The sequence below is a fragment of the Hydra vulgaris genome, chromosome 03, assembly GCF_038396675.1.
Source record: "Hydra vulgaris chromosome 03, alternate assembly HydraT2T_AEP".
Lineage (NCBI taxonomy): Eukaryota > Metazoa > Cnidaria > Hydrozoa > Anthoathecata > Hydridae > Hydra > Hydra vulgaris.
In genome coordinates this window covers 15,740,001-15,766,299 of record NC_088922.1, presented here as the reverse complement: position 1 = coordinate 15,766,299, position 26,299 = coordinate 15,740,001, and the positions used below count along the sequence as shown (strand labels likewise).

Sequence of the window (26,299 nt, the reverse complement as noted above, 5' to 3'; positions counted from 1 at the left end):
AAAAATGCTTTGGGCGCCCCTGCTTGTGTATCTAAAATTTTCTTTCAGTTCTACAAAAAAGCATAACAATGTTGATGGTTTTATTAATTTGCTCTAATTTTTCATTATTATCTAATACATAATTAATTATATTACTTTTAAATATCTTAGAAAGGAAAATATTTGGGATATAAGTTTTTATTAAGCAAAAATTAGATAAAAAAACTTAAAACAAGGTTTTAAATAAATTTTAAACATTTTGAAAAATCTGTAAAAAAAAGAATTTAATAACTTCAAGAATGCTAATATTTTTATTTACTATTTTTCTTAAGGCAGCAACTTTCTTAAATTTTTTGAAGATTAAATTAGGCATATTAAAAACTGTGCTTTCCACTGTTGCAGACAAAGTTTGTATTTATAAACATTATTAAAAAGGTTTAAAAACAAAATTCACAAGCAAAAGTAATTTATAGCTAACATTTACAAAATATAGAGTTTTACATACTCATTGGTATTTATGTCTTTTTCCATACTCATTGGTATCTATGTAGTTAAATTTACGTAAACAAAAAAAAAAAAAAAAAATTTAGCATATTTCAAATTGTTGATGAATGCAATAAAGGTATATAATATATAAATAGTTTGTCAACTTCGTATTAAGGCATACCGTTTTTTGACTGATTAAAAGATTTTTTTTAAAGACTAAACCAGTTGAATGTTGGAATTGAGTAATTTTTATTTTGCTATCTCATTATAGTGTAAAAAATTAAAATTCCATAACAACAAGTTCAAGTTAAAACAGCCAAAAGTTTTAAAGCTTTGATGTACTTGCAAAAGGTTTTGATAAGTACGCATATTGTTATTTTTATTACTATTTTAAAATGGAGTTTGTGAACAATCGATGGTAGTTTACAACTACCGATGAACTATCAAAAAACTGACAAACATTTAGAAGATACGGACGCTAAATTGTTGTGGTTATTGTACTGCTAGAAACTGATTGACTTGTAGCCCTTCTTGATGTTGAATTGGTTACATCACGAACATACAATCCAAATAATGATTTGAAAGCAGATCTTAACTTTTTACTTTTAAATGCGTAGACTATCGGATTAAATACAGTATTTGATGCAGCAAAAAATAATGTTAGTCTTGCAAGGCGAACGCCCTTTCTTACATCTTCGTAATTACTTACCGAGTACTTACCAATGACTACGGATAAAAACCAGTATAGAATAAAAGGTAACCAGCAAATAATATAAGTTAATACAAGAACACCTAACCATTTGAGGGCTCTTTTTTTATTTACATTACTTCTTTCTGATACAACTAAGTTATTATTAAAATAATCTTTGAGGAAAAGCGTATAAAAACTTGTGAAATATGTAAACAATAGAGAAGATAAAGGCAAAAACACTCCTAAAATGATTGTAAAAATAAAATAAATCAGTGGATTAACACCAATGGCCCAACTTCTTACGCATAGCCTGAAATACTCGTCGTACTTAAATGAAATAAGGTTAGGTAAAACAAGTCCAAAACTAGATACCCAAGTTAATCCAAACACCCATTTGATATGGTTGTATTGAAGTGCCCATCTTCGATTATATGGGTGGTTTATACCAAAATATCTATTGATAGAAATCATACTTAAAGTTATTAATGAAACAGCGGCTGCAACAAAGAAACCAAACAAGCCATCCGTAAAACCACATAAAACATTAGCTGTAGTCCCTCGTATTCTAGTCTCAACTAGTTTAATGTATATAAAAGGGTAGATGCTTAAACAAGCAATTATGTCTGCAATTGCAAGGTTCAAAATAAGCAAATTGATAACAGTTCTAAGTTTACGATTACAAATAATAAGGTAAGCGACGAAGCTATTTGCAATTAAACCTAAAAAAAAAGAGAAGGTAAAAATAAAGCGACACTCTACAAAAATAAGACGACACTCTACAAAAATAAGACAACACTCTACAAAAATAAGACAACACTCTACAAAAATAAGACAACACTCTACAAAAATAAGACAACACTCTACAAAAATAAGACAACACTCTACAAAAATAAGACAACACTCTACAAAAATAAGACGACACTACAAAAAATTAAAAAAAATTCATAAAAGCTTTTATATCTTTTAACTAATTTGACAGTGGTAATTTTAAATTGGGTGCGGTCGTGGCGCAGTGGTTAGAGCGCTTGCTTTATAAGCAGGAGATCCAGGTTCGAAACGAGCTCTGGACAAATCGCGTCACGGTAAGGAAGGAGGAATGAACTTCCTGGTTAAACGCACTTCCGCGGTGCTCTGTGACAAGACCGTTAGGACTTTTTGGGGGCACTTATAAATAAATAAAAAAATAAATAAATAAATAAAAAAATTAGAAGTCAGTTGATGTCATTAACGGATTACTTTTTTAAAAAACATGTTTTTCTTTGTTTGGCACGTACCATAAAAGCGTTTATTCTTACAAGTCTTTCAAAGTCCTTATTCGTCTTCGGAAGTCTTAAATAAAATGGAAAATGGTCACCTGCAATGCTAGAAGACATTTACTGGATTTGTAACGCAGTTTTTCCTAACGCGTGTACCTAATAAGGAGTCGTTGGTTTCTGAATAAGAAGAAAGAATGTTCTCAAAACTAAAAATTGATTGACTGAAATGAGTCAAATACTCGACTAACCAACTATAAATCTCAAACAACTGACTATAACATGAAACCACCTTCTTTTGGGGGAGGGAAGGAGGGGATGTTGTACTTAAAAACGGTATCGCTCCCCTCCCACACATACACAAAACCATGGAACTGCAGCTGCTATAGATTAGGAAAACAGCTGACTTTTTATTAAAACAATTTAATGAGTTTTTGCTAAAACGACCTTTGAGGAGCGTTGTATACAAACTTGTAAAATATTTTTTATTTTTTTTTTATTAATTAACTTCTATTTCGCTGATTAAACAATATTACCATTTTTCATATAAAATAAATAACATCGTGAACATAAAAAACCTGTATAAAAAACGTTTTTAATCTTTTTAATTTATAATATATATATATATATATGTATATATATACATATATATATATATATATATATATATATATATATATATATATATATATATATATATATATATATATATATATATATATATATATATATATATATATGTATATATATATATATATATATATGTATATATATATATATATATATATATATATATATATATATATATATATATATATATATATATATATATATATATATATATATATATATATATATATATACTGTTATAATCAGTCAGGGACTCAAAGAAGGTAAGGATGATGCGTATATCATCACAACCTGTTCATAGAGCCCATTTAGTCACTCATTGAAATAAAATTAAAAAAACACTTTAGTTTTTAAATAAAAATAAAAATTTAATAAAGCAAAACTCATTTTTTTTTTGTGTGTGTGTGTAAAAAATTGAAAACACACACACACAAAAAAAATAAAATTAAAACACATAAGAAGAAGAAAAAAATAAAAGATAAATAAAAAGAAAAAATACAAAAAAAAAATCTGAAAACAAATACTGTAAACTATAATAGATATTTCAGGAATTAAGGAGATGCATTTTAGTTTGTTGTTTAAACGATGAAATCCTTTTTAGGTCTTTAATATTTTTATTTTGGAAACGATTCCATATTGATGAACCACGGTTTGTAATTAGAAAACTTGACTGCTGTAATTTAATTTTTCCTAGTTGATAGTCGTTCCTGGTATTTGAACGCAGGTTATATTTTTCAGAAAATAATATAAGAAAGTTATCTGAAAAAACGCTTGGTAGAAGATTGTTTTTATAATTATACATAAAAATTATTATCTGTAATGTGTTAAGTTTCTCAATATCTAGAACCATCATGCTTTTTATCACTGGGGCCGGGTTTACTAACCTATTTAATAATTAATTGCTTTGCATGCATGTTTTTGCAGACTTTGCAATTTCAACAATTTGGTTTTATGGGTGCTGGCCCATACAATATTTGCGTACAAAAGCTGACTATGTCTAAGACTAAAGTAAAGCATATTACGTGATTTACTATCGAGAAAAGGTCTTGACTTATACAAAACACCTATTACAGAGGACACCTTTGTTTCAAGAAGATTAATATGGTTATATGATAAAAATATCATCAAAAAGTACTCCCAAAAATTTTGTGTATTTTTCACGTTTAATTTGATTTTTATTAATAAACAGTTTCGGCTTTAACGGAAGATTAATTGATTGTATTTTTTTATGAAATAGAGTAAAGCTAGTTTTTTTACAATTTAGAGATAATTTATTTGCTATAAACCAGAGGTTGAAATTTTTGAGTTCAATATTCATAGTTTCAAACAAAGTCTTTGCATCAGGATGATTAAAAAATAAATTTGTATCGTCAGCATACATAATTGTAGATATTTTTTGGGAAGCTTTATGCATATCGTTAATATATATTAAAAACAATAATGGACCTAGGATTGAACTCTGAGGAACTCCACACGTAATATTGAGGGCTCCTAACTTTTCTAGTAGTGCAAATTGCTTTCTGTTAGACAAGTAGCTTTGAATGCACTGATCAACTGTATCAAAGGCCTTGGAAAGATCAATAAAAACTCCTAATACCAGTTCATCACTATCAAACGACTTATATATTTTGTCAGCAAGTTTAATAATAGCATGCTCAGTAGAGCAATTGCTTTGAAATCCAAACTGATTTTTGTATAATAAATTGTTTAATGTAAAGTTATTATTAACTTTATTATAAATTACTCTCTCATATACTTTTGAAAAAACTGGGAGTAGAGAAATAGGTCGGTAGTTAGAAATATTATTGCAATCACCTTTTTTTGAGAATGGGATTAATTTTGGCTAATTTAAGTTTGTCAGGGAATATACTATTTACAAATGAAGATGATATTAAATAAAATAATGGTTTACAAATGCTGTCCATAACATAAATAGCTACATTACTGGAAATACCATCATATCCACATGACTTGTTGCGTTTAAGTTCAATAATTGCTTTATTAAATTCAAGTTTAGTTATCTTTTCATTATTTATACTAGTGTTGGGTTTTTCTCCCCAAAAATTATTAAATGTTTTATTTGGTTGTGCAATGTTAGAAGCAAGAGAGGGGCCTACATTAACAAAATATTTGTTGAATTCTTGACATATAAAGGGTGTTTTTTTTAGAGGTATAGAACTTTAAGTTGGCATTACTGTTCAAGATGGCGACCGATTTAACAGATGACAAGTGATTTATTCTCAGTTTGGTTTGGCAATTTATCATGAATAGACTCACGCCTGAACAACGGTTGCAAATAGTTCAATTTTATTTTGAAAATAATGGTTCTGTGCGGAATACGTATCGCGCTCTACGTCCATTTTATCCTCGACAAAATCATCCATCAGAGCAGTTAATTCGATTAACCATGGAACGTTTTCGCACCACGTTTACTCTTATTGATAACTCGCATCCCCAGAGACGCCGTACGGTGCGTACAGAAGAAGCTATTGCTACTGTAGAGCGTAGCATTGCGGAAGACCCGAATGAGTCTATCCGCCATCGAGCACAGGAATTGGATCTGTGTCTATCCACTGTATGGAAGATTTTGCGGAAGGATCTTGGTATGCGTGCTTACAAAATCCAACTCGTGCAAGAATTGAAGCCAAAGATCATCAAGCAAGGCGTAGATTCGTTGAATGGGCCCAAAACGAGATTGCCGTTGTTCCCGATTTTCATAAGCGAATTTTCTTTAGCGATGAAGCGCACTTCTGGTTGAATGGTTACGTCAACAAACAAAACTGCCCCATTTGGAGTGAAGATAATCCTCAAGTGTATGTCAAAACACCGTTACATCCAGAAAAAATGACTGTTTGGTGCGCTTTATGGGCTGGTGGAATCATTGGTCCGTACTTCTTCAAAAATGATGATGGCCAGAACGTTACAGTCAATGGTGATAGGTATAGAGCCATGGTTACAAACTTTTTCATTCCTGAATTGAACAACCATGATGTCCAGGAGCTGTGGTTTCAACAAGACGGCGCAACATGTCACACAGCTCGTGCCACAATCGATTTATTGAAAGACACGTTTGGTGACCGCCTAATTTCACGTTTTGGACCTGCGAATTGGCCTCCAAGATCTTGTGATTTAACACCGCTAAACTACTTTCTGTGAGGCTATGTAAAGTCGTTGGTCTATGCGGATAAGCCACAAACGCTTGACCATTTGGAAGACAACATTCGCCGTGTTATTGCCGATATACGGCCACAAATGTTGGAAAAAGTCATCGAAAATTGGACGTCCAGATTGGACTACATCCGAGCCAGCCGTGGCGGTCATATGCCAGAAATTATATTTAAAATGTAATGCCACAAGATTATCTTTCTAATAAAAAAAAATTCTTGTCAATCGAATAATCCATCGTTGTTTTATTGCAATTTAAAGTTCTATACCTCTACAAAAAACACCCTTTATTTGTTTCACTTAGTATAATTTTTTTATCGGAAATTAATTTTGTGGTAAGCAAGTATGCTTCTTTTTTTCTCTTCCTGTTAGTTGGTTTATAACAGCCCAAGTTCTTTTTATATCGAATTTATGCTTATCAAGCTGATTAGAAAAATATCTTATTTTTGCTTCTTTTATATTATGTTAAAAAAACTTTTTATAATTTTTGTAGATTTTTTCATCATCTTTATTTTTTGATTTTAAAAATTTTACGAAAAGATTTTGTTTTCTTTTTGATGCTTTAATTAAAGTTATTGTTATCCATGGATTCTTATATCCTTTGTTTTTTATTTCTGTAGTTATTTTTAGGCATATATTATCAAAGATATTTTGAAATGTGCTTGAGAAATTACCAAACGCAATAGTAGGATCTGTTGATGAATAAACGTTGTTCTATCGTTCTATTTGGAGATTTTTTTTAAATTATTCAGGTTTTTTATAGAAAGATTTTTGTAAGTCACAAAGACTTTTTTATTGTCAATATTAGATAGTACTTCGCGTGCTATATGGATAACCGGAAAATGATCAGAAAAGTCTGCAATAAAAAGGCCTCATTCAAATTTAGTATTTAGGGAACTGTTTGTTAAAATATTGTCAATCACAGAAGATGATTGGTTAGTAATGCGTGTGGGTTTAAATATGGTGGGTATTACATTAAATTCAAATAGTAAGTTGAAAAAGTTTTTTATGTTTGCAAACTTTTCATAACATAATGCGTCCATATTTGTATCTCCCGCGAAGAAAACGTGCTTGTTTTGTTTACTCATTTAAAACATAAAATTATAAGATATTAAGGAAGTTAACTTGTTTACCACATGGCGGTCGATACAATGAGGAGAATAAAAACGATTTACCAGAAGTATTTAACACTTCAATGCACAAAGTTTTAATATCTTTATTTGTTTTTGAAAATGTGTTGTTTTTTTTAAATTCAAATTTATCAAGAATATATATTGCAACACCGCCTCCCTTGCTGATTACATGTGGTTGACTTATCATTTTATATGAATCTAAATTGTAAAGGGAATTTTCAGGCATGGGCGAATTTGCATCTTCCCAAGTTTCTGATATACATATTACATCAAAAAGATAATTTAAAGAATAATAAAAATGTTTAAATGATTCAAAATTGTTGTTCATTGACCTATATTAATACTTAAAATCTTTGCTACGTTTTTCTCTCTTAAATTCTTCTGGTTTAAAATATTCATTATTTACGCAGTTAATATCTATTTCAGTCAAAAAATTTTAATCATTTTTGTTATATTTCAAAATTTCAAAAATAGGTGATATTATTTTTGTCAAATTAGCTTAATTGTTATGCATTGTTTTAGATATATTCATTGTTAATATACTCCTTAATAAAAACCTTAATTTAGTACTTAATAAAATAATTAAAACCTTAAATAAATAAATTACTTGCTTTTAACACCCTCGTTCTCGTTTTTCATTTCTCTTACCACTAATCGATTGTATATGACTTTCGCGTATTTTCCGTTACCACGTATTTTTGCTTGGACAAAAAGCTCTTTACGAATTCGCATTAGTCTTCGTTGATAAATATGTATTTTCCCTTGAGTTTACGAGCGTTAGATAAGATGTTTTCCTTGTCCAGCCAGTTTAATATTTTGCAGACAATAGTTCTAGGCTTGCCATTAAATTTACCGACACGAAGTGCTCTTTCTATAACAACTGGATCCGCAACTTCAAGGTCTTCCTTAAATAGTAGGCTTACTTTTTTTAAAACATCATTAAAAGTTTCGTTATTTGCTTCTTTGATTCCGACAATTCTAAGATTGTTACGTCGGTTTCGATCCTCATGATCGACTGTTTTTCTTTTGAATCGCTGCTTAATTTTCCGTGGAATGATTTAATACCCACAATAGTTTCTTTAATTTCTGCCATTTTGCTATCAACTTTGCTCACTTTTGTCTCCATTTGATCACCAACAAAAGTAAGCCCAAGTTTTATTTCTTCAATGTCTTTGGCTAAGTTATCAACTTTTTCAAGAACACTGAGCAAACTTTCCTCAAAACATTTGAAAATTGTATCTCCTTGTAATGACATGAGTTCCCTAAGCATTCCCATCGTAATTACTTTATCGAATATATGTGAACATCAGAGAAGGTTGAAGAAAATTAAATAATTTTTTAGTCCTTTTTTTGTCTCCTAGCGATCGGTCGTTTTAAGAAAAAGGTTATCGCTGTGACCGCACTGTGATTGCACATTTTTTGGATAAAATTTGGACGATATAACATGTAAAAAACACAACTAAAATTTGAGTAGTAAATCTCTTTGAAGCATAAAGAACTATATATTAATAGAAAACTTAACAATAAAGCTTTTTTGTGACTTTTTAGTTTAACTTCACAGTGGAAACGCTAATTTATCTTAAAACTAAATTTAAAGAAATTTTTTTATTTAATTTTTTAACTCTGTCAATATTTTAACCCTTTCACTATATTTCAATTTTTTATCTTACATGAAAAATTAGAAAAGTTCAGAAGCAGAGTTGCCGATTTTTCTTTTCAAATTAATAGTTTCTTGTTTTTTGGTTCTAGGATAATTTTTGTTTTTTAGGTAAACCAAAATAATTTTCTACAAAAATTATTTTGGTTTACCTAAAAAAATCGTGTAATAAACTGATTTTTAGGTTTTTCAATTTTTTGATTTTATTTTTTAATAGAAAGTCTACTTTATGCAGTATTATATTTTAATATAGATTTAAGCAACTTATTAGTCAACATTTTGAAAAAAGTGTTGCTAATATTAAAGTTAGCGCAGATGAGCCTCAACATTATATTGAGGTTTTAAATATTTCAAAACGTCATAATTTTTTGTATATATTCAAGGGTTCTTCGCCGAAGCGCAAAACTTGAAAAAATTTCGCATTTTAGTTTACCATATTTTAAAATATTATATATTACAGAATTTACATATGCGAAAATACACTTTCCGTTAAGAGTTATAAGAAAAAGAAAAAAATACAAACTCCGTAAAAACGAATTGCGAAAAAACTCATTTCGAAAGAATACTTTTGCAACAGTCCCTTACAAAAGGAGCATTTCGAAACGTGCATTTACGGAAAAGACTCAAAAATATTTATTCAACTGTAACACAAAACAAAAATAAAACTCTATTATTGTTTAAATAAAAATGATGTTTTTTAAATAATTTTTCAATTATCTATCATGTATCGATGATATATTTGAGTGTGTGTGTGTGTGTATATATATATATATATATATATATATATATATATATATATATATATATATATATATATATATATATATATATATATATATATATATATATATATATATATATATATATATATATATATATATATATATATATATATATATATAAACAGGCTAAAAATCAAATGAAAAAAAAAATCAGTTGTCAAAAAGTAATATCTGTAAAACTTTACAAATTTGAATTTTTTGAAAAAAATTACGTCAATTTAGGATTAGTTAGCAAAGGAAATTTTTTTCCTTTTTTTTTGTTCATCATTAATCTAAGTTGAATAATAAAATTAATAGTCTGATGCATACTTTTATAAACATATTTATTTTTAAAAAAGGTTCGGGTAAATATTAAAGGTTCGGGTATGCTTACGCCAAATGATATCAGGCATACAAACATGCTAAAACTTCTGATACATATATTTAACTTTGTGTTGAACAAAAAAAAACATGTTAAATTTATTTTATAATTTTCATGCACCAAATAAGCCCAAAAGTTTCGTTATTAATAGTTTTCTGCTCATATTACGCATAACATGTGTCGTCCCACGGACGACGCATCCCCACTGGGAAATGCGTTGGGTTAATTGTGATAATTATAAATTAGCGTCGGTCTTTTAAATGTTAAATAAAACACATCTGGCTAAGGAATTAAATTTAGAATAATAGAACAGAGGGCATCTTGACTGACTGGTATTTTTAGTAAATATCTGCTTAGACAGGGGAAAGCATTCGTTTGTGATAATGGATGTACCAATGATTCTTTTGTGTAATGGATGTAAAAAGAGGCTTTTAATAGACCTGAGATGCTGTAAAAAAGACATAAGATGCCAAATATAATTTCAGAATGAGAAAGGACAATTTTTCCTCATAATGTTTGATAAAACTACTGATGCATCCATAATAACAAATATCATTTGTTGTCATATGTTTTAGTAAACTTAAAATAATGGAATGATTTATAAAAACCTGCAATGTGGATCACACAAAAATTTAAAAGCTGACAATGGTTGTCATGTCTCTACTTAATGCAATTTACGCTAATAAGCATACTATTGTTAGCCAACTGTTTTAAAGAAGCTAGCTATATCTTTTTACATACATCTTTCATATACCTTAGATAGGTTGGATAGAATAATGATAGGCCTGTAGTTGATTTTATCTGCTTTGAAACCTTTTTTGTGCATTGGAGTAATATCAGCGTTTTTTAATAGGTCTGGAAAAATGTTGTTTAAAATAGCATAGTTATAGTCTTTACATATATAGTCAGAAAAAATAATAATGCTATCTTTGATTATTCTAGTTGATATATCTTCTTTTTGTTGTGCTTTATATTTGTTTAGTTAAGAAATATGGCTTGATACTTTTTCGGCGGCGTTATGTTGGAAAGAAAAGAGTATTGAACTTCTTATAAAAATTCTAATTGCAATAATACTTGGATGTAACTTGTATTTAAATGTTGAATTTTCTATGGGGTCATGGATAAATGTTTCGATAGTTTCAGGGATCGGTTTGATGCGCAACTGAATTGTTGTGTCTTTATAAAATGCGTTAAAAATTTTTCATTAAGATGCGAGTTCTCCTTAAAACATGGCTTCAATGTTTTCTAAGATGCTTTCATTGTAGATAATATTTTTAGTTTGAAGATTTTTGAAAAATAACTTTTTAGTATTTTTTAGGAGTCCTACGCAATAACTCTTTTGACGGTTTTTTACTAGGTTCCATTTTATTCAAACGTTAACAGTTTAGTAGTTTATTCATTATAGCTTTGTTTAATTCTTTAGTTATAAATTCGCCTTGGTTTTTTCGTACATACTTTTTTTTCATAGTGCATGCTTATTTAAAGTAACTACTACGATATCTTTAAATCCAAAAAAATCCAAACTTTGAACTTACTTACTTTACTTTTTTATTTATTTCCTTTATTAGCTCATTTTGGAAACTTTCTTTAACAAAGTTTTTTGAAGCATTTGTATGTAATTATCCTTCGTTTTGGTTAGGGAAGTTACATCTCAAGACCGAGATTGCCAGTTTATGAAAGTCGGATAGAAAGCTATTAAGATAAGCGCGTGCAATAAGCATATTATAAAAACAATAAACTCTCTAACCCGTCTTTATAAGAGTGTGGCGTCCCTCAGATATCAATACTTGGGTCTTTGCTTTTTTTATCTTTGTGATTTATTAAAAAAACCACAACTCAAACAAATCTGCTGAAGTTTTGTTCAAAGTAATCTAAACTACGGTAATTAGCATGGGGTAGAACCTTTAAAACTAGATTAGAACCTCTATATCGTAAATGGAAGCAATCAATCGTGTGATTTATTTTATAAATAAAAACAAAAACAGCCAAAACCACTTTTTGAACAAATGTCTTTATTAACATTGTTTGAACTAAATGTATATAATGTTTTAAGTCTCATGTGTAATAGCAAATCCAAAAAATTCCTTATTTTTTTAGTCTTTATGGACAAAAGCGAGAGTATAAATATTTATTGCTCATAAATAGTACTGTGTTGGTACTGTGTTCATTCAAAAATAACCTTGAGCAATTTAAAAATTTTTATCGTGGATAAAAATTTTAAATTGCGTTTATAGCTGGACGTCATAGCTGGACTTCATAGTTAGACGTCATAGCTGGAATAAGTTTTTACTACCTCATTTAAATATCACTGACTTTAGAATTTTAAATTGTTTAAGAAAAAAACTATTAAAAAGAATATTTTTGAGTAAAAACATTTTGTCACTGATTTTTTCTAAATTTATTCGCTGCTAGCTTTTAAATAATTTCTTGTTTTTAAAAAAAATAAATATTTTTTGAACATTTAGCAATAAATGTGTAAATATTTAAAAAAAGTTTGATAAATATGTTTGTTAACTTTTATTTTAATACCATTATAATATATACATTGTAATGATTTCATGTAAAAATTTTGTGAATATGTTTTTAAATGTACGACAATGTAATGCTGTTCTTGATGATTAACCATTTAGTCTTCTGCAAATTTCCCGTGTTCTTTTTACAGTATTACAATGAAGTCTATTTATCATTAAAGTGAAATGACTTTGTTAACCTTTGTTTTTATTTCTATATGCACTGTTAACAAATTTTTATTATGTAATTACGAAGTTGTATATTAAGGAACAAAATAATAACTTAAAATAAATAAGAATAAATGAATAAACTGAATGTCACGGTGATTGCGATCACCCAGACAATATCAGTAAAAGTAAGGCTACGAATAATGCTTTTGTTGTATTCTTCATTTGGAAATAGCTATTGATAATTTCCATCAACTACAAACTTTATTACTTTTGCAAAAAGGTTGGCATAATATTTACCTCGCCATATTATGACAAAGGTTAATTGTATACAAATAGAATGCCTATGTTTTTATTACATGTGCTTTTACTTTTTTGCTGATTTAGTGAGCTAAGCGTGTTTAGTATCTAATTTAATTTTTTTTTTTGCAAATTAGCTGGAGTCAGTTTCTTTCTTGCAACATTTTTATATCTCGCTTTTTTAAAACGCTTTCTCATCTCATTTTTAAAACGCTTTCTCATCTCATCATGATGATTTATGTTCACGTTTAATTAATCTAAACTTACGCTCTTTGCAGGATTTATGTAACCATATTTAAATTTTTTTTTCTCTCGCATTTTTTATGCATAAACAAGTGCTGACCACAAGTATTTTTCACTCCTCAGTCACAAAGAATCTAGCAAAAATTATATTAGTTTTCTTTCTTTCTGACTCAGACTTTTCTGATAACTCGTTATCGAGAACCGACTTCTTTTGTTCTAAAGATAATTTTGTTTCAAAGATATGCCTACGAAGCAATATGAAAAATTGGCTATGTACTGAAGTATATGCTCTTACAGACTATATACTAATGTACGAATTGACTAAATTGACTATACGACAATGTTTGATTGCAATGACCGAAAAATGGAGAAAAGCCTTAGATTGCAACAGATGCTTTGACGCTTGACTAACTAACCTGTCTAAAGCCTTTGATTACATATCTCATGCGTTACTAATCGCTAAACTAGATAACCATGGCTTTAGTCCAATCATGATAATGTTTATGTCTTCCTACCTAATGAATAGAAAACAAAGAGTAAGAATAAGCGATGAATTTAGCTGTTACACTGATATGCTATTCGGAGTTCCGCAGGGTTCCATTCTCGGACCTCTGTTATTTAACATTTTTATGTATGATTTGTTTTTTTCCTTCCTTACGTTGGAATTGCTGGATATACAGGTGACAATACTCCATACCGCACAAGAAAAGACGTTACTTTTTGTTGGAGCTTGCCAACCTCCAGAAAACTGCAAATCAAATGGTAATATGGTTAAAAAATATTGGAGTGAAGGCAAATCCTAAAAAATATCAACTTATCATTAGCAAACATAGCAAACTTGAAGTTAATATTTCTAATTTAACAATTAAAACATCCAAAAATGTTAAATTACTCGGAATAATACTCAGCATTAAACTTTCCTTTGAAGATCATGTGAACGCTTTATGCAAATACGTCAGCAGAAATGTAAATGCACTTTTAAGAATTGCACGATGTCTTTCAAATAACGTAAACTTATACTTTTCGCGTTTTTAACTTCAGACCTCTTATACTGCCCACTTATATGGATGTTTCACAGTAAGAAACTAAATAAGCGCATAAATTGAATCTATGAGAGAGATTTAAGAATTATCTACAGAGACTATGAAACTCCATTTGAAAGTCTCTTACTAAACAGCGCTACTTTATACTAAAAATTGTTTATTCACTGAGATTTTTAAAGTAAAACTACAAATTGCGCTTGTATCTACGAATGAAGTTTTTAAGTTTCTTGAATCAAATCTGAGGTATGAAAAACCAAACTCCACCAATATTCGTACAACAAAACATGGATTAGAATCTATATTGTACCTCAGACCTAAAATTTGGATACTAATTCCAAATGATTGTAAAACATCTTCACCTTTGAATGAATTTAAACTTAAAATAAAAACTGGATTCCAAAGCAATGCCAATGCAAATTATGCATGGCTTTTATTAAAGATGTTGGATACATTAATAAATTAAAGAAAAATGAAATCTTTATACTTTTATTAATCTTTGCCACTCTCATTGATTTTTTTTTTTAATAATGATTATCAGTTACAATTTACATTTATAATGATATTTAATTTTGAAGGATAAGCATCAGTTTATTTAAATTAGCCAATTATAGAGCTATCATTGTAACAACCATATGTGTCAACTATAAACTAGTTACAAATAAATAAAAATAAATCCATTATAAGCTTTGAAAATAATATTTTGTGGTTGACTATTTCAAAATCCTTAGAGAGACAAAAAATTAGCACCTAATGTAGTTTCTCTGTTTGAAAAAGTTTTAACCAGGCGAAGGACTGCGTGTTCAGTTGAAGTATTTTTTGAAAACCAAACAGTCTAGAATTAATATTGGCGCGAATAATTTGAGGCTGCAATTTAGGTTTTCTTTAAGATTCATCTTCCCTTGAACTATTTGACATTACTTTAGATAATTGAGTTATTAAATGTCTCAAATTTCAAGGTGGCGATCCAAATCAACACTTGTTAATAGCAAACTGTTTATAATAGGAGGAAGACATTTCTCTTGGAAATATTCGGACATTGTTGATTTATGATGTTTTTATGACTTAGAAAGACTTTATTGCCTAAAAAGAAATAAGTTGATAAAATTTTTTATACTATCCTTCACAAGCCTTATGTTCAGTTGTTTAAACCCCCATCAATTTGAGGGGTTACAAAATTTATATGGTCATAATTTTTGAACGCTAAGGGATAAAACTATGAAGTTTAAAATTTATCGATGAATATAAGTCTAGTTGAGAATATTTAAAAAAATGTTTTATCAACTTGTTGCCCTTCACGTTTGGGTTGGGGTGGGGGACGAAGTCATAGGGTTTTTTCGTTCACAGCCTACAATCATCGCAATTTTTTGCAAAGCCCCATAATTTGACATAAGTATAAACATACAAATTTTTGGAGTTTGCTCCATGTCTGGAAGTTAGCAATCTCAATAAGCAAAAAATCCTAGATCCATCCCTGAGAAAGAGATAGTGGTCTAATGCAAATATGGTTGTTTGCAGTAACAGGCTTGGCAAACAGTTAAAATAAGCATGCGGCTAAGGGCTGTTAAAAAACGATCAGCAATAACTAAGAAAAGTTAAGTATACCATGAACTGCTCTATCTGGAACATTATATCGTACATCAGCATACGGACATTTTGTATTAATAATTTTCTAAAGACACAATTATTTCAATAAAAGTACTAATTACGTATACTTCTTTCATATTTATGATAGATTTTAAAGTCATAGCAATTTCTTTACAAAATACTTTTAGACAAATAGACTCTTTTTGTCTTTCAAAAATCTTTCAATTTTTTTTTACTCTTTAACAATCTTGGAGGTACTAAATATAATCGATATATGATCTTGTCAAAACCTCAGCAGGTCAGTAAGTCAGTTGTGAGTTTTCCCAGTATTACATAAATAAAAGGATTTTTTTCACAAAGACTAAGTAATGACTACTAAATCATGACACATATGACCTGAGGCTGCTTCTGAATATCTGGTACGATAGTGGTGTAGTGGTAGATCGCTTGCTTTAGAATTTATTATTTCTTCTTTAACAAATTGAGTTTTTTGAACAGAAATTTAGAATCAAACTCATAAAATAGAAAAAATTCTTCAAAGATATTGCGGTCCTTCATAAAATGACACTAGCGTAAAAGATGATACAGTAGTTGCTAAAGAGTCAGGTTTATTTTAAGCTTTAAAAAAGACTGAGCCAGCATGATATATAAGAGATAATTTATGTAGACTTCGATAATTAAAAGAAAAGGTTTTAATTTGATTTCATTTTCAAGCATTAAAAAAACTGAAAATAAAAACTCTGTATCATTCGCTAGATAATCTTGTTTCGATGGTTAGTTGTTTGAAGGATATACTTTATAAATTCATAATCTTTATATAATTTACCATTTAGTTATCTTGAAATTGCTTAATATTCAAATGCTTGTTTTTATGGTGTATTTATTTTTCCCAACTGTTATAGAACTCATATCATAAACGTGTTGCAAAAGATGTATGTAAGATGTATTATTAAAGTGCTTTTTGTTAAGTTGTTTAAAAAATCATTAGCTTCTGATAATTTTCAGCAAGAGTTAATTATGAAAGTTCTGTTTTGTAGATTTATACCACAAAAGATTTGATTCAAAATACTGACAGTTCAAAAATTTTATGAAAAGTCTTTTGATTGAATGATCAGCACCTATTTACCTGCAAAATGCCATATAACATTAATTTAGTCAAAGTTAATTTTTTTATTTTTGTAACTTCTGATGTAATGAGCTAAAGTATGTAATTTTATCACCAGCTGAAAATGTATAAAGGTTATCGGGAATAATATTTTGGATAGAAGAAGATGATATGGCGGTAGAAGAGTCTGTATCACTTAGGATTCACACATGTGAAAGTTAATGAAAGATCACAAGGGCTTTCATGTCCAAATTTGGTTCTTGTTAGATATCATGACAAAAATTGTCTTTTACAAACAACTTTATATAGATTGTTATGAATATTGACTCGCATATACCCAACAAATAAATCCTTCTTTTTTAAAAGGAAGCCACAAATATTTTATTTTTTGAATTGTAATTACCGTTACAGTTTGTCACACAATATTTTTAGGCATTCTGTAAGTCAAAAAACTAAATAGTTTGCGTACTTTAATTTCAAAAGTAATTAGAAAATTGCTTTCAATTATTAATACAAAATAATTTTAGAGTATTGTATACCCCTGCCCTAGGCTCCGATATACGTATTTACAAGACCTGTTAGTACAAAAAGATATACTTTAAAATTAACTTTAATTTTCAATAGAACTAATTAGTTGTGAATTTTCTTTTCGACTTGAAAGTTATAATTTTGAAAGTTATAATTTACCACTTCGAACATAATTTACCGTTAATTTAAGCTATCTTTAATTCATTGTACATAACATGACACTAATGATAATGCAAATGATAAATATAAAACTTTTTTCAAAATTTAAAATTCTGTATAGAACGTTAAATACTTGGAAGAATAGCAAAATAAATGAGATAAATTTTCTTAGAATTACCAAAGTGTTTGAAAAAACATTGATAATCAAACAGAAGTTAATTATAAATTTTCTGAAAACAAAAACAAACTGCAAACAAAAAGTTTTCAAAACTTATAAATGATAACTTATAATTTTTAAAAACAAATTTAAAGGTAATAAATACGTTATAAATATAATTTATAACGTATTTAGTAACTTCAGAAATGAGTTGTTTGCATAATTATCTATGTTGATCGTTTATCTCATTTTACCTTATTTCATTGAAATAAGATATTAAAACAAATATGAACTCAACATTTTAAAAATTTCATGTTTCGCTTATGTGTGGAAAAAAAAATTATTCTTCCCTCCCAGAGTTTAAATCTATTTTACTTAAAACCCAGAAACAAATTCCCTATTAGTAAAGAAATGATTGAACAATCCCTTTGTCACACAAACTTTAATAATCTTGGTCATACATATCGTTTACCGCACCTATGAAACAACCCATACCGTTCACCGCACCTATTGAATGTTTGCTTTGCCAAATTTTTACTTTAATCTTCCAAACTCACCCCACCCTTTTAAAAATAATATAGTAAACTTAATTCTTTCAATAAATAACTTTTTACAGTATTACTAACTTTTTACAGTATTAAAGTTATGCAGTTTATATTGTGTACTATGCTTTAACTAGTTTACATTTTTATTTGTGTAGAGTGTTATTTTATATATATATGTATATATATATATAATATATATATATATATATATATATATATATATTATATATATATATATATATATATATATATATATATATATATATATATATACATATATATATAAAATAACACTCTACACAAATAAAAATGTAAACTAGTAAAAGGCATTGTACACAATATAAACTGCATAACTTTAATACTGTAAAAAGTTAGTAATACTGTAAAAAGTTATTTATTGAAAGAATTAAGTTTACTATATTATTTTTAAAAGGGTGGGGTGAGTTTGGAAGATTAAAGTAAAAATTATATATATATATATATATATATATATATATATATATATATATATATATATTATATATATATATAAGTATATATATATATATATATATATATATATATATATATATATATATACGTGTATATATATATATATATACATATATATATATATATATATATATATATATATATATAGAGAGAGAGAGAGAGAGAGAGAGAGAGTATATATATATATATACTTATATATATATATATAGAGAGAGAGAGTATATAAATATATATATATATATATATATATATATATATATATATATATATATATATATAGAGAGAGAGGGAGAGAGAGAGAGAGAGAGAGAGAGAGAGAGAGAGAGAGAGAGAGAGAGAGAGAGAGAGGGATAGAGAGAGAGAGCATATTTTATGCATTTTAAAAAGATACTTATCTAATTTATATAAATGTGTTACTTGAAGCATTATATATTTTATAAAACGTGAAACAACCCGAAAATAAAAGTTGGGATTCCAAAACTAAGGCAACGTACTGTGCCTCAAATAGGTCAGAAAAATGCCAAATCTGGTTATCTCTGATCAAAAAATACTTTGCATATTTATCGTGGTATTTTGGGTAAACAAAATCACTTTTGAGGTTAAAAATTAGACATGAACAATCTGAATTTCAGCTTCTGCCACTTCTTTTATCTGGAGTAGACGTGTAATAACGTGGAGTAAACGTGTAATACTTGTGCAATAAAATTTCTAAAAGTATTGAAATTCTTTATAAATTGAAAAGCACTTTAATGAGGCAAACTCTAATTCAACTATTTACTCTTTGATTTACTGTCATATTAGTTATGGCAATGTTGCCTGTGGGTGTACACTCAAAAGAAAGTTAGAGTCTCTAGATTGTTAGCAAATGCATGTACGATGTTTTATTAATTTAAAAGGTTGTTTTATTAATTCCAAGCCTCTCTTATTTAAAACGAACATTTTTAAAATTTCTGAGGTTAATATTTTTATCGTACTTTGTTTTATATTTAAATGCAAAAGTAACTCGCGTCCGGTTGCTTTTGGTGATATATATATTCATGTAAAGAAAAAACAAATAAGCCAAAACTTAAATCAAATATTGGCAAATTTTTCATTCCATTTCGTGGAGCATTATTATGGTACAATAAAGCTTTGAAAAATATTGGTTTTACTCGTAAGTGGATTTGTTATGCCTTTAGAAGAAAACTAAAATAAATCATTTTTTCGATTAATGATATTTTTATAAATTTTTTAAATATTTGCTTCTATTCGCTTCATAAAGTATTTAAACATTTTATTTTAAAAGAAAGTTTTATTTTATTTTTAACATTATATATTTTTAACCACTGTTTGTTACTTATATTTTGTCGAGTTTATTTATGTTTTGATCTTGTTATTTTGTTTATAGTTAACGTTCTAGCGACGTTCTCGATGACTAGACCTTTTAGTTTTAACGAGTCTCCCCATTATTTATATTAGAAAAATGTAAAAATCTTACCATTTAAATAGTATATATTTAGATTTAAAGTTAAATGTAATTTAACTTTAAATCTAAATATATACTATTTATATGGTATAAATTTATACTATATAAATGGTACGAATTTATAACAAAATATAAAGATAAAAAAAAAAAAAACTATATGGGAACTATTATAAAAAGAATTTTTTTGTAAATCTTTTGATAATTATTAGTAATGTTAAATATACAAGTTAAATTAAACTGATGCTTAAGTTTTTCGAAAGTTTTTTTTGAAAAATCAATGAAACAAAATAACAAATAAAATAAAAAAAGAAATTTTTTTTCGCATTTTAGAAAAGGAACCTGATCATTAGTCTTTCATGGTTTTACCTGTTTAATATATTTTTAAAATATATTAAAATATAGATTTTGAAAATCGAAAAAAAAAAAAAATGATCAGTAAGTTGCTTGTTCTTTGGATCCGCCATTTTATCTGGAAAAACGACAAAAATATGACTTCTTAAGAGTAAGAATTTTAGTTTTTAATAACATCTGTTTGAACAAAATTTTAATTACATCAATCTTTATAACTCTGAACTTAAATAAAACTGCATTAAGAAAAAAAAAATCATTTACGAAACACAATATCAGTTGAACGAGTTAAAAGTTAGAAAACCCTTTTAAGATACCAAAATTAGGATGGGAGGTGTTACTAAGCGCAGTTAGAATACAATTAATTACCATTTGTCTCATGGTTATATATGACGATCAGAAGAGATATAGAAAATTTTCATGTGTGAAATTATGTGGACTAAATAATTCGAGTATTTATTTTTATATTTTTAGTAAAGTTTCAATGCAAATATTGGATAGCTTGTGAAAAGACTTTTTAGGATACTCTTTCTTAAACGCATTTTTTCATAATCAAGAAATTTAAATAAGAAAGTTAGAGTTTTTTAAAACTATTTATTTGGAGGAAATATTTTAAATGTGTTTTCCGAATTTTAAAAGATAAAATAGTAAGACGAGTTTGTTTTTAATTATCAAAGTTAATTGTCCTGCAAAAAACCTTTCCTAGTTTATTAAGTACGTTTTCTATATTAGTATTTAAATGAACTTTAATCAAAACATTATCGTTATTATTGCAAGTTATATACTTTAACATTTTTGTACCAAATATAAAAAATATTTTTCATCAGATTAGAGATTTTAGGCCACCCTTGAGAATTCTAACGCACTCTGCAAAGTTTCCGCTATGACCTTTCTGATCCCCACCAGGATAGTTTATGTTCTCTGTCGAACAAAGAAAGACAGCAACTTTGTTCGCTACAAATAACAGCGATACAAAGATTAAAAAAACGGTAAGTTCTGTTGTTTGATACATACAAGCTGTGTACTAACTTCACCATATGTAAAACATATTTCTTGTTTTAGAGATGACTCGTTCTAAACAATGTGAAATAAAGTAACATATTAATTTTCTTATGCAAAAGTATTTTATCCAGAGCCGGATTTAAACCATCGAGGACCCTAAGCTAAATCTATTTTTCGAGCCCTCAAAAATAATTTTTCAGAGGGACTATTGTTGTGTAGCAATCGTTACAATCTTAAAAGTAATACTTTATAATAAATACCAAGAAATCTCAAACATACATTTTTTGAATACATTTCAGGGCCTCCAAAATAGTGGCGCCTTAGGCTGCCTCCTAGCTAGTGTATCGATAAATCCGGCCTTGATTTTATTTACATCTAAAAATAGGTTGAAAACATTGTATAAGTGATCCAAAAATCAGATGTTTTGATAATGTAATTAAACTATAAACTCTTAAAGCTAAAAAATAACTTTTTTTTTTGAAATATCAGAGCGACACAGTGACAGTTGCTCTGGTTGGCAGTATTCGTTTGTTTCTTTTAAATAAAAATGCTAGAAATGCTATCAAGCTATTTTCTTTTCAGTTTGAAGCCAAAATTTTTCTAAATTATAGCTTTTCGATCAATATATCAAAAATATTTTTATTTTTTTAATATATTTATAATTATTATTTTGGACACTGATGAGAATTCAACTTAAGATTTCTAACAATATTGTATAGCCTTATTTTTAAGAAATTTTAGGACTAAAACCCGCAACAAATAATGTTTTTATAAAACGAATATTACTGAAGTTTTACAAATATTTGCTTTTTGACTCTTAACTATGCCAGTACCTTATTAGGACGCATAATAAATAACTGGCAAAATTTATAATAAATGCTGACACACTGATAATTTTGTCATACTACATTCTGCTCATAACTCAAAATAATTAAAAACGTTTTACACTCTTTCGATGCTACTTTTCAATTTGCGCAAACACAAAAAAATTACAGTTTTTTTTTTTTTTAATACATGTTTATTTTACAACTACAAAGTATTTACAAGTAAGCAACCTCAGATTGGCGGTAAAGATATACAAATATAAATATCATAAACATTAAGTTTGAAATTTACAAAGTAAATAAAAATATAGTTGCAGACAGCTCCGAAACATTATTAAAATAAATACCAATTACAACAGTATAATAACGTGTACGTAAAAATAATCCGAGGATAATATCTCCATATTTTTCCAATTAAAATAAAAAATACAATAAATAAAAATAAATCTGCCGATTTTTCGGAGGAGTGTTTAGATGTTTCACTATAAGTTTATTTACCACATTTTAAAATAATGTTTGTGTATAAATATGATAAAAACGAAATTTGTGTAAGATTCATGAAAAGAATTACTTGTTGGTAGTTATAGGAAGCTCGCAAAAAAAAGTCTCGTAATCGAGTACCTTTTTCAGAGACGTGTAGTATAAATAAAAAATCAGTTGTATACGTGGTATATATGTATGTGTTACATATATACCTCGTTATTAATATTTTTTTTTATTTTATTTTATCGATTTGTATTAAAAGTAAAGTTACATTTATTTATTTTTTATTTAAATTCAAAAAATTCCTCATAGTTATTTAATTTGTTTATTGTGGGTTTTAGTTTTATTTTCAGAGAATGTTCGTTGTTTAAGTTTAATAGTGATTCGTTTCTGGAAACTAATTTGTTGAATAAATAGAGACCACGATATGTAATTGAGAATTTTGAGAGTCTATTTGTTTTAAAAAGTATCTTAAAATTACCAGTTGCTCTTGTATAGTATTTATTTATATTGTTTTTAAAAAGTGTGCTGTAAAACGTTCTGGAACCAGACTTAGTTTATATTTAAACATGAAAAGTATATTTTGAAAAATATTTATTTGAAATATATTTAGTGCGTTCTATTGTTCCAATAAGGGTTGAGCATGAGTAAATTTGTATTTGTTGTATACTTTTCTGGAAGCGTGATTTTGACGTAAGTAAAGTGGTTCTAATTTAGATTTATGGGTACTGCCCCAAGCTATATTGGTATACATGAGATAGCTATGCATGAATAAAAAGTAGACAAGTTTTAGCCTTTTTTGTGACAAAAATGATCTTTCCATGTAAAGTGAACTTATGTTCTTTGTATTTTTGTGTTTATCTAGTTCATGTGGGGTTTCCAGGATAATGTGTTCATTAATTAGAACTCCTAAAAACTTTGTATTCAGAACTCTTTTGATGGTTATATTTTCTATATTAATTGTTGGTAGGTTCAGGGGTATTTTTTAGTTAGTTGGTTAGAATGGAATGTATATACTTGTATATAATGTATTGTCGGCAAAAATTATAGTGTTAAAGATATTAGAGGCATTTGGAAGATCATTTATATAAATAAGAAACAAAAGAGGAGCAAGAATGGAACGTTGGGGTACGCCACATTTTGTTTTTAGTAAATTTGAGTTGCTTTTTCTTTCTATAATAACAATTTAAACCAATTTAAACCAACTTAAAGCTTGATTTTTATACTATACTTTTTCATTTTTTGTTAGTAAAATCTCATGGTTGACGGTGTCAAATGCTTTTGACAAATCAATAAAGATCCTTAATGTAATTTTTTTTTATAATGATCTACTTTATAATGATCTTATCCTATTTGAGAGATCGAGGATTGCATGCTCAGTTGAATGTAGCTTTTGAAAACCATATTCACCTTTATTGATAATTTTGTTAATTTTTAAATATTTATTTAATTTATTATAGATAATTCGTACTAGAGGTTTTGAGAATACCAAAAGGATTGAGATTGGTCTATAATTGTTTAAAGAATCGGTTTTTTCCGATTTATAGATTGGTATAATTTTAGAGATTTTTAGTTTATCAGGTACAATACCTGTTGTAACTGACGAATTAAATACTTGGTAAATTGGATTAAGTATCTCCTCAAAAACATCCTACACTACTTTACAAGAGATGTTATCGATCCCTGGTGACTGGATTTTAAGTGATTTTAAAGCTATTTCAAGTTCTACTTGATTTATTTCATTGAAATTTAAAGAGCAGTGTGAGCCTGTTAAGCAACTTTTGTATGTATTATTTGAGCATTGAACTTTTGACGCAAGATCAGAATCAATGTTGGCAAAGTAGTTGTTAAATTCATTGAAAATATCTCGCTTGTTGTTTGATTCACCTTCATTAATTATTACTCTAGAAGGCATTGTGTTAAAACTAGATTTACTTTTACTAATTATTTCCTTCATAATATCCCATGTCTTTTTTAAGTCTCCATTAAATTTTTGTATTTGATTACAATTATATAAAATTTTTGTAATAACGTTGCAGTAACGTTGTAGTTAGTCTAATAATATCTACCGAATGTTAAAAAAATAAAGTGCAAATATTTAAAATTTAAGATTAAAAAAATAAAAAAATACTAACCCATGCATGTAACAATAGTGTAGCATATGCAAATGGCCATATTTTCTTGATATGATAAGACGTCACGGTGATGTTGGAGAGAGTTTGTATTAGTAGAATTTAATAACCCAAATGATATGTTAAATGATACGTTCATTATTATTTTATTAGATGTTTATAAAGCTTTTATTTTCCAGATACAGAAACTAAAAAAATAAAATTTGAAATATGATATTACTGAACAATAATATAAAAAATTTATGAACATTATTTGCCATTTTATCTAAAGAAGCAAGAGTTGACTTTTTAGTCAATTGTTTTACTAACTCTAGACTTTATTTTTACAACTCAAATACCTTAAGTCTCTGAATGAGTATTAATATATATATATATAAATATATATATATATATATATATATATATATATATATATATATATATATATATTATATAAATGGTATATATATATATATATATATTATATAAATGCTATATATATATATGTATATATATTATATAAATGCTATATATATATATATATATATTATATATATATATATATATATATATATATATATATATATATATATTGTATAAATTTATTTAAACAACTTTAAAAAGAATTCTACACAATAGAGTGCTCAATGTTCTTAAAAGAACAAAGCAATTATATATTAGTACAAAATCACTTAACAAAATTTTTTTCCATTTAACACTGTGTTTCATCAACAAAGATTCATCGGAAATGGATGATCAAATTAATAAAACTTCAATTTATACCAAATATTAAATTACAGGAAGTTGCAAATGTCTTTACTACTGTAAATTTTCACACATTTGTGGAATTTGCTGACACTATTATAAAAAGAATTCTTTAGAAATGATTACTTAAGCTATTTTTTTAAATGTTATTTTTAAAAAGGGTAGTTAATGTAAATATTATTTGAACTCATTTATTTTTATAGTTTTTTATAAGAACTTATTTTCGTGCCTACATTTAGAAATTAATTCCGATCTTTTGTTTAATAAGCATTCTTGATTTGCATGTGTAATTATTTCAAATTTTTTTTTTAGGCATAGTATGCATTTTTT

The 26,299-nt window shown here is 27.3% G+C and overlaps 1 protein-coding gene across 1 annotated transcript; it reads right to left on the bottom strand.

The window, feature by feature from the left end:
- Positions 1-430: 430 nt before the first annotated feature.
- On the bottom strand, positions 431-25,415 carry LOC105845629 (somatostatin receptor type 2). The gene is made up of 2 exons (XM_065792454.1): positions 25,229-25,415; positions 431-1,875 (listed from the first exon to the last, which is right to left on the bottom strand). The coding sequence occupies exons 1-2, from the start codon at positions 25,362-25,364 to the stop codon at positions 944-946; spliced, it is 1,068 nt and encodes a 355-aa protein (XP_065648526.1). The 5' UTR covers positions 25,365-25,415; the 3' UTR covers positions 431-943.
- Between the last annotated feature and the right edge of the window lie 884 nt (positions 25,416-26,299).

What these genes read in the sequence shown, in the direction of transcription:
- LOC105845629 (XM_065792454.1), bottom strand. Translation starts at nt 25,364, where the DNA reads ATGAACGTATCATTTAACATATCATTTGGGTTATTAAATTCTACTAAT. An exon ending in CACTATTGTTACATGCATGG is followed by an intron (nt 1,876 to 25,228) that starts GTTAGTATTTTT and finishes CTTTTTTTTTAG; the next exon opens with GTTTAATTGCAAATAGCTTC.